Source organism: Sinocyclocheilus rhinocerous, unplaced genomic scaffold, assembly GCF_001515625.1.
Source record: "Sinocyclocheilus rhinocerous isolate Xijiao unplaced genomic scaffold, SAMN03320098_v1.1 scaffold2647, whole genome shotgun sequence".
NCBI classification, from domain to species: Eukaryota; Metazoa; Chordata; class Actinopteri; order Cypriniformes; family Cyprinidae; genus Sinocyclocheilus; species Sinocyclocheilus rhinocerous.
Window position 1 is genome coordinate 757,801 of NW_015639108.1, and position 9,511 is coordinate 767,311.

At 35.5% G+C, this 9,511-nt stretch overlaps 3 protein-coding genes across 4 annotated transcripts in view; 2 read left to right on the forward strand and 1 right to left on the reverse strand.

Annotated features, from left to right (window-relative positions):
• Positions 1-878, reverse strand: part of LOC107751023 (trypsin-like) — a 10,464-nt gene extending 9,586 nt beyond the window's left edge. Inside the window, exon 1 of the mRNA XM_016566594.1 lies at positions 830-878. Within this exon, the coding sequence (XP_016422080.1) occupies positions 830-878 (49 nt within the window). The remainder of the gene's footprint in view (positions 1-829) is intronic.
• Positions 879-4,257: 3,379 nt separating this feature from the next.
• On the forward strand, positions 4,258-8,626 carry LOC107751009 (trypsin-3). 2 transcript variants are annotated; one of them, XM_016566584.1, is made up of 7 exons: positions 4,258-4,327; positions 5,540-5,602; positions 5,785-5,935; positions 6,078-6,219; positions 6,743-6,997; positions 7,150-7,326; positions 8,540-8,626. In XM_016566584.1, the coding sequence occupies exons 2-6, from the start codon at positions 5,551-5,553 to the stop codon at positions 7,306-7,308; spliced, it is 759 nt and encodes a 252-aa protein (XP_016422070.1). In that variant the 5' UTR covers positions 4,258-4,327; positions 5,540-5,550; the 3' UTR covers positions 7,309-7,326; positions 8,540-8,626. The 2 variants fall into 2 exon arrangements, with proteins under 2 accessions (XP_016422070.1, XP_016422069.1); XM_016566583.1 differs by lacking the exon at positions 8,540-8,626 and having other exon boundaries at positions 7,150-7,555.
• cdab (cytidine deaminase b) overlaps positions 8,590-9,511 on the forward strand; it is a 2,896-nt gene continuing 1,974 nt past the window's right edge. Inside the window, exon 1 of the mRNA XM_016566586.1 lies at positions 8,590-8,854. Within this exon, the coding sequence (XP_016422072.1) occupies positions 8,683-8,854 (172 nt within the window). The 5' untranslated portion in view covers positions 8,590-8,682. The remainder of the gene's footprint in view (positions 8,855-9,511) is intronic.

Here is a 9,511-nt window from a genome sequence, read left to right on the forward strand (position 1 = left end):
AATCAACGCGTTTCAGAAAGGCGGGGCATAGAGGAGCAACAATAATGTTCAGTATGTGGAAAATAATGTGTTTATTTAACCTTAAACCGCATAAACACATTTCATTACACCAAATACACAAAATAATGTTATTTTTAGCAGCATCATATGACCCCTTTAAATGTAATGACACTAATGATGTCATGCGGTGTAACTAAGAAGTAAAAACTATGAACATATTTCTTAAATACATGTGAGTGTGCATATCATATTTCCAAAAACATAAATATATTTTGGATTTAAATATGTATCTTAGAATTTCAGATATTGGACATTTACATATTAAAGGGTCAAATTATCTGATATTTTGAGAGAATTGCTGACAGCCACAATCATGAGCGTTTGGGGGGTCCTCTCTATAATATATATTTTATTATTATTTCATAGGCTGGCTAAATCAATCAATCAATCAATCAATCAACGATTCTTGCTTATTAACTACTTATTTATATTTGACAAACCTTTGAAATAAAAGTATCTACTTAATAATGTTTAATTTTCAAAAAGAAAAAAAAAATCACAATTTGATGAGGCAGTTTTTCATTATTATATTAAGACAGTTGTATCATTCAAACATTTTTTTATTTATTTTTTGTCCCATGTATTTAAATTTAAAATCTAAAAATTTGTAAATTTCATTCAGAAAATCTCATCATATCAAAATGAGCATCATGTCATCGAACCAAATATTGAGTAAAGGTAAACCTTAAGTATTGTAAGAGTCATTATACTGCCTTGCTGTAGGAGAAAAAAAAGTAGTTAAGCTCCTGATATTATTCAGTATACTTACAGTTGGCTGAGATGAGTTTCAACAGCACCAGAAAGAGCAGCATGACCATGGCTAATATGAGTGAGTAAAGCGGTACTGACTCTCGGCTAGACTATATCTAGCAAACCCCTCCACATAGGGTGAGGAAATCACATCAACACTGTTCCTCAGGTTTCCATAGTTCTGATTTCAGTATTCATGGGGTGCTATGAATCAAACAGTGTTTGATTCAACTGAAGAAGTTGGGCTTTCAGCGGCGTTGCCCTCTCTGACCTTCTCATAACACATAATGTGTTCTCACTGGATCACTTCAAAGTAATGGACATGTATTAAGACAAGTTCAAACATGTCTGGTAAGACTCCCCAACTCTGTATGTGATAATTAAACAAGTCCCTTGTTAAAAATGCTAATGTGTTGCTAATATAATGCTAGTTAACCAATCCTAAAGGCCTCAAATAAGAATCTTCAAAAGGTATGTTCACACCAAGAATAATTATAACTATAGCGATAATGATATTAGCATTGTTCACAACAGCAGACGATAACCCGCTTTTTATTGTCGTTTGCCACTTTAAATCTTTGCGCTCTTTAAAGTTGGGTGGATTCTGATTGGTTATCAATGTTTCATCAGTCATCAAAATAGTACCATGAGTGATTCCAAGGATACCACTGCTATGAGTCGTTCTCATTATAGTTGTGTTGTGCACTTCCCTATTTTCATAGAATTAGAATGATTATTAAAACTTTATAGTTTTAATGATTATTAAAGTTACTCTCCTTGGTGTGAATGTCCCTTAAGAATCAAGATACAAACTGAAATTCTGAAAACTAAACTTTCAGTTTTGTCTCATTTGATTTTAGGAGGATTCATAGTGCCTCAACGAACACCAAGAAACGGCACCCATGCAGTGCTGTTTGTTAGCATTCATAGCTTTTGTTGGGATATAAATACTGTACAGAATTCCCTCCCCTTTCCTCAAGGCCTGATCAAAACACGTTATGGTGATATATTGGTCTAGCAAATCAAAAGAGCTTTTCTTAACAAGTTGCTTAACGAGTGCTATGCTAAGCACGTAGCATGTCCATTACTACCTTGGCTAACAATTACACCTGCTTAGCAATGCCTAGCATCTATAGGGGCCGGACAAAATTATGTGAACACTTGGGAAATAGGCAATATTTCTTTATTAAGGTGTTTTACCACCATTTCCCTTTAATACAGCTTCCAACCGGGAGGCCTTTGATAGAGAGTCATACTTTTGAAGAGTCTCCAGTTGAATGTCAGAACATCAGAACATCTGCCAGTTACTTCAGGGATGCTGAAGGATGTAATCTGCTTTTTACCCTTCTCTCCAAATCTGCCCAGAGTGGATTGACAATATTCAAGTCAAGGGATTGATCTGGCCAGGGTAGATTTTGAAATGTTTCAACTGTCCAGGTTTTACGACCATAATTTCAGCATTTTAGCATTGGAGTCTGTGATTAAGGTTTGAGCAATTGCAGTTCTTTCACAGATGCTGGCTTTGTGAAGTTCTCTGTGGTCATTTATTTTTGTGGAAAGATGGTCTTCAGAGTGAATATTGAGGTTTGCTGTCACTTTGCTGTGTTGTTTGGACACAATCCTTCTCAGTGTTCGATTATCCCTATCATTCACTTCCAGTTTTCAGTCACATTTCCTCTTCTCTGATGAAGTCTTGCCTTGCTTTGCGTACACAGCCATAATCGTAAAGACTGTTGTTCTTAAAATACCAAACAATGGAACTGTTAAAGTCCCAGATGCTAAATGGGCTTCCATGATTTGTCTTTTTTTGGCAGTCTGACAAGTCATCCATTTAACACGCGGCTTGTGCTAACCTCAACTTATACTACACTGATATACAACCTTAACCCCTATAATAGCAGGTCTTCACATTATTTTGTCCAACCCCTGTATTTGTCTGGTTGCTTTAGCTGGTTAAGTTTTATCCTGATGTGAAAATTCATCAAGATTCATTCACTCATGACTTCTGTTCCAGTCTACAGGTGTGGTTACATTTACCGTTGTTCTGTAATTTTCCAGTCATTTTAATTTTAATCCATATGTGACCCTGGACAACCAAACCAGTCAAAAGGTGCAATTTTTCGAAATTGAGATGTATACATCATATGAAAGCTGAATAAATAATCTTTCCATTGATGTATGGTTTGTTAGGATAGGACCATATTTGGCCGAGATACAACTATTTGAAAATCTGGAATCTGAGGGTGCAAAAAAATCTAAATATTGAGAAAATTGCCTTTAAAGTTGTTCAAATGAAGTTCTCAGCGATGCATATTACTAATAAAAAATTAAGTTTTGATATATTTACAGTAGGAAATTTACAATGATTAACATGATCTTTACTTAATGTCCTAATGATTTTTGGCATAAAAGAAAAATCTGTAATTTTGACCCATACAATGTATTTTTGGCTATTGCTACAAATATACCCCAGCGACTCAAGACTGGTTTTGTGGTCCAGGGTCACATATGATCTTTGAACTTTGCATGAGGGCGAAATATTTCTCTAAGCAGATTCCGCATCGGGTTCAAGTTGGTCACACATTTTCACAGTTCTGACCAACAGAAAGCTGCTTGGGTTGAAAGTGACTTTGCGAGACAATAGACCTTTTTTTGTCTGCAAACTGCACCTTAAATGTAAAGCATCATCTCCTCTGTTAGCGACTTGCAAACATTTTCTCCATTTGATTTTATTTAGGATGCAGTACCACACATCTGACAAGAGCATTTTGTTTCAGAAATACACACCATGTTTCTGTAACTGCCTACGTCAAAGGAAAGCGAACCACAATAACATGCTCTGGCTAGGCTCCCTGAACAGATTATGAGTTACATACAATAAAGGCGATGCAGAACCAATAATACGAATTTCATATTTGGCGTCTCATTTGATTTTCAAACAATGAGAGGAAAGAAATTGACATTATTTTTCTAAACAAATCTCATGAGGCACTATGAGAATGCAGATTCATTACATCCAAGGTGGGACTTAAGATAAATGGCAAACTCATCCTTCTAGGTGGAGCTCTTCCCTGAGGATAAAGACGTGCATTTATACAGTCAAGGGATCTTGTTCGCAGCTGCTTTGGTTACTACCACCCTATTGCCCTTTCCACCCAATTTCACCGTCACCCGATATCCTATTCTCTGACAAACCATTTTGTCAGATGAGAGAGTCTATAGGTATTTGATTTCCCCTTAGAGAGCAGCACACTGTATGAATCAAAGGCAAGGTCTTAGACATGATAGCATCAAACAAGAGGAGGCGATCTCAGATACGGAGAGCTTTTGGGTCAGCCTAAGTCTTGGCGTGTTATTGTTTTTGTTCCTACGAATAGTTAGTGTACAAACAAGACCATTAAACCTTAGGGACAGATGTGGTTACACTATAAAAGCAAAGACAATATTCACAGCTTAGGTAGTGCGGGAGGAATTTAGTGGGATTTAGCTGCTCAGGATTGAGTTTTCGATGCTCAGGGTGAGTTTTTATACTGTCCATTTATGTTTTGGGTAGAAAACGTCACACATATTACGTATATATAACGTCATATTATATTATATTAAAAATGTCTTTTATGCATAAGAAGTCTCTTACGCTTTCCAAGGATGTATTTATTTGATCAAAAATACAGTAAAAACAGTAATATTGTGAAACATTATTATAAACATTATTTAAAATAACTGTTTTCTATTTGAATATATTTTAAAATGTAATGTATTCCTGTGATGTTGAAGCTGAATTTTCAGCATCATTACTCCAGTCTTCAGTGTCACATGATCCTTCAGAAATCATTCTTATATGCCGATTTGCTGCTCAAGAAAAATGTATGATTATTATCAATCAGTCGCACTGCTTCATATTTTTGTGGAAAACTTACCATTTTAACATTATTTCTCAGGATTCTTTGATTAATCAAATATTTAAGAGAAAAGCATTTATTTGAGAAAAAAACAAAACACAAAAAAACATATATATTAGTGCTGTCAAACGATTAATCGCGATTAATCGAATCCAAAATAAAAGTTTTTGTTTGCATAAAATATGTTTTGTGTATATTATGTATATATAAATACACACACATACAGTATATATTTTGAAAATATTTACGTCTATATTTATATTCATATAATTTATATTATAAATAAATATATTTAATATATAAACATAACATATTTTTCTGAAATATATGCATGCATGTGTGTGTATTTATATATATATAATAAATATACACAGTACACATACATATATTATGTATACAAAAACTTTTATTTTGGATGCGATTAATCGCGATTAATCGTTTGACAGCACTAAATATATATATATATATATAGTTACAATGTAAAAAAATGTATACATAATGTCATTAACAATTTTTGACATTTTGAAATGACAGTGATTGATGACAATGCCTATTCTTTGAATTAGTTTTTCTTTGAAAGAGAGTTTTATTACATTTATTAATTATTAAAACACAACTAAAGCAGCTAAATCACAGTTTAAACCATCTAAACGAAACCTTTTTGGTTTTAGCTTTTAACTTTTATTCCAGCAGAGTAACCTGTTGTTGGAAACTCACCGTGACATTAATTTAGTTTTACTGTGTATTATGTAAAATGTGATGGTTTTTCTTTTACCACAGCTGTTTGTATTTGTTTTTCCTCTGACCTCTAAACGTCCTCCGTGTTTTAGACCCCTCCAACATGAAGAAATGCCTTGAATACGCCTTGCTCCTCATCATCTCTATGCTTCACGGTAAAGCACAGCATTACCAGAGTAACTCACACCGGTCTCATCTAAATATAATGCATATGTAACAGGAAGTTGCTCTCTGCGTATACATGACTGAAAGCCTTTGGTGGGCACAAGCGGCTGACGTTTTATGTTTATCTAGCACATACGAGGCCTCGCTTTATCATTATTCTCTTCATTTACAGGCTCGCTGCAGCAGAGAATCATCGGAGGACAGGAGGTTGAGCCCTATTCCATAAAGTACCAGGCCTCTATCCAGTACAACAACTACCATTACTGCGGAGGAACGCTCATACACCGACAGTGGGTGGTTACTGCCGCCCACTGCTGGAGACCGTGAGTATTTCAGTCAGAATTCACCTTTATTGACAAGGAACTGAACACACTAAGCATGCTACAGAATTTGAGGTAGACCAAATCCTTACACTGACTGTACTGATGTGGTAATGTTGGGTTCTGCTGTCTACTCTGTTCACAGGAGCTATTTAATCAAAGTGGTTTTGAGTGAACACAACCTCTCCAGTAAAGAGGGTGTTGAGCAGGTGTTCAATGTGTCCAGAGTTCTGGTGAATTACATGTACAGTTACAGGACATTTGATAGTGACATTATGCTCTTGAAAGTAAGTTCATCAAGCATGAAATATATAAATATTGCACACATGTTAATAAGTAGGCCTATATGCTTGTTTATCCTAGTATCCTAGTTAGGAAGCAACAAACATACATGGTAACAAGCAAGTACGTTTTATATATATATATATATACAGACAGACAGTATGAGTATGTTCTTAGTATTTACTAGAAATTTTGGGGTTGGTACTGTTTTTTAATGTTTTGAAATACAGAAAAATATCATATTTTCAAATATTATTACAATTCTTTACAGTTTTTTAATAATATGTCACAATATTTTTAATGTTTTAATTTATTCTACTGTAATATTCTTTAAAATGTAATTTACTCCTGTAATGGTAAAGCTGAAGAGTCACATGATGCTTTAGAAATCAATCTAATATGCTGATTTGCTGCTAAAGAATCGTTTCTGATTATTATCAATGTTGCATTATCAATAATATTATCAACAGTTAAAAATGCAATTTATAACATTTTCCGTTTTCATTCATTGTTGGATCTGTGCATTAGCTGGAAAAGCCTGCAGAGTTCAGTGCCAACATTCAGCCAGCTGTGCTGCCAACCTCACTCGCTCCCTTACAAGGTGGCACGTTTTGCACGGTGAGCGGCTGGGGCGTCACTCAGGTCTACAGTTATTACCTGTCCCCAGTCCTGCGTGCTGTGGACGTCCAGATCATCCCTCAGTGTCAATACTACTACTACTACAGAATCACAGACAACATGGTGTGCGCCGGCTCCCCGCTGGGCGGCAAAGACTCCTGCCAGGTGAATCCGAGCAGCAGGGCTTTAGTTCTGAAACACAAAACACAGAGAGAGACGATATGCATTCAAAATATATTTCCGATAAAACAAACAGCATCATATAACACTTAGCACTGTGTGATCCTGTGGTGACACTGTGCTTTGTTTGGCTGCAGGGCGACTCTGGTGGGCCTCTCATCTGTAATGGTTATTTTGAGGGGATCGTGTCCTGGGGCATCAGTTGTGCCAACAAGTATTTCCCAGGAGTCTACACCAAAGTCCGCAACTACGTTTCTTGGATCAACTGGATAATCGAAAATGACAACACCAACTAGAATGTTCTTTTTGCAAAGGTTATTGAACTGCCACACCATAGAAATGACACCAGACGGTCAAAAAGACCCAGTATACTGAGTACAGCGGTCAGTGTCTGTTAGATAAGATAAATACCAGCATTGAAACTTGTTTTATTCTGTTACGTTCTCAAACAAGGATGTTCAATTGATGAATGAAAGAAAAGAGCAGAGCAGGTTTTGAATATCACACTGCAAAAAAAATATTTTCTTAATATTTTTGTCTCGTTTTCCAGTACAAATATCTAAACGTTCTTGGATCAAGATACATTTAAGCAAAATTTTAAAAATATCTGCCATTGGGGCAAGAAAAATAAACTTGTTTTCCCTTTGAGTTAAGATGATTTTTCTTGCCCCATTGGCAGATAAAATTTTTTAAGCAAAAACTAATTTTGATACATTTAAAAAAAAAAAAAAAAACTTAATATCTTAAGTCATATTGCTTCTTAAGTAAATGTATCTTGATTCAAGAATGTTACGATATTTGTACTAGAATTTGTGGTTAAATTGATGTTTGTATTGGCGTAAAATCAAATTCCAACAAACTTAAATGGTCATCTTGATTTAAATTCTTTTTATTCAATTTTTTTTTATTTTCTTCCAAGGAAGAAGATTATAAAATAATAAATCAAATTTGGATCAAGATTCAAGCAAAATTTTAAAAATATCTGCCATTGGGGCAAGAAAAATAAACTTGTTTTCCCTTTGAGTTAAGATGATTTTTCTTGCCCCATTGGCAGATAAAATTTTTTAAGCAAAAACTAATTTTGATACATTTAAAAAAAAAAAAAAAAAACTTAATATCTTAAGTCATATTGCTTCTTAAGTAAATGTATCTTGATTCAAGAATGTTACGATATTTGTACTAGAATTTGTGGTTAAATTGATGTTTGTATTGGCGTAAAATCAAATTCCAACAAACTTAAATGGTCATCTTGATTTAAATTCTTTTTATTCAATTTTTTTTTATTTTCTTCCAAGGAAGAAGATTATAAAATAATAAATCAAATATTTTCCCAGCTTACTATTGCTGTTGGCCTATTTATCTCCAGCTGTCTGATGTGAAAAGGAAATGCTTTTTCATTGTTATTCCATTGGGGATATCACTGTATTATAGTGCAGTGACCTTTATACCCCGTCCTCACTGTCTCTCGGTGTGGCTAAGGGAAATATTGCTAATTTGCCTCTGACTGGAAATTACATAACTTTGCAGCATGACAGCATCACACACATCAAACACAAGCGTCAGGGAGGTGGGAGATCTGGGAAAAGGGATTGGATGCCGGATCTGGAAAAACAGAGTCACAGGCAAGTCTGTTGAGCCGCAGAAACACAATACATACACAGCACAGCACCATGGGAGATCAAAAGATGAGACGTGAGCTTATTAATGGGTTGAATGAGCACTTGTCTGGAATAAAAGAGTTGATCTGGAAATCCCTAGAGGCCAGGAAATTTGCCTACTGCCCCTACAGCAAGTTCAGAGTCGGGGCGGCACTCCTGACACACGACGGGACGGTTTTCACAGGTGAGGGACTGCTTGAAATGTACCGCAAGTTATATCCAATATCAGAGTTTCAACAGTCAGTTCCCAGTGCTGGCTGCGTAAGAAACATCAACTGCTGTAACAAGTGTTTGTGAATACTCTGTGAATAATGTATGAAGGCTGAACTGTAATGTGTGCCACTCTGAGAGCAAACATGTCGGCAAAATCACATAAAAGCTTGTTAAACCATTACATGCCAACAGAAGGAAGACTAATGGCAGGTAACACTTCTGACACGTGAATGAGACTTAACACATGCTTTATGAGTCCTTATTATGTGGCTCTTGAATCTGATTGGTCAATCGTGTATTTCCTGATCTTCACTGGCAATGCTGTCAGTCAGCTCATCCGGGACGGGTAACTGAATCCGGTGCTATATGTCTCTCGTATCACACTGCAGACTCGCTCTCGTTTCATTCAAACACAACTGGCGCCATCTTGCACCTCAGCTATCGACTGTAGTAAAAATCAGCTCATCTTGTTGCTAGACAAATTGTTTTGTATATTCTAATGCATTATTTTCTCTTAGTGGGAGCTAATATACAAGTAAAATTACGTAATTATGTAATGTCATTTCTGTGTCGAGGGTTCTGATGCTTTTTTTTTTTTTTTGACAATATGGAGCATTCTCTTGCAAAA

Coding starts and splice junctions, on each gene's coding strand:
- LOC107751009 (XM_016566584.1), top strand. CDS start 5,551: ATGAAGAAATGCCTTGAATACGCCTTGCTCCTCATCATCTCTATGCTT. Junction 5,936..6,077: donor GCCGCCCACTGCTGGAGACC/GTGAGTATTTCA, acceptor CTCTGTTCACAG/GAGCTATTTAATCAAAGTGG. Junction 6,220..6,742: donor GTGACATTATGCTCTTGAAA/GTAAGTTCATCA, acceptor TCTGTGCATTAG/CTGGAAAAGCCTGCAGAGTT.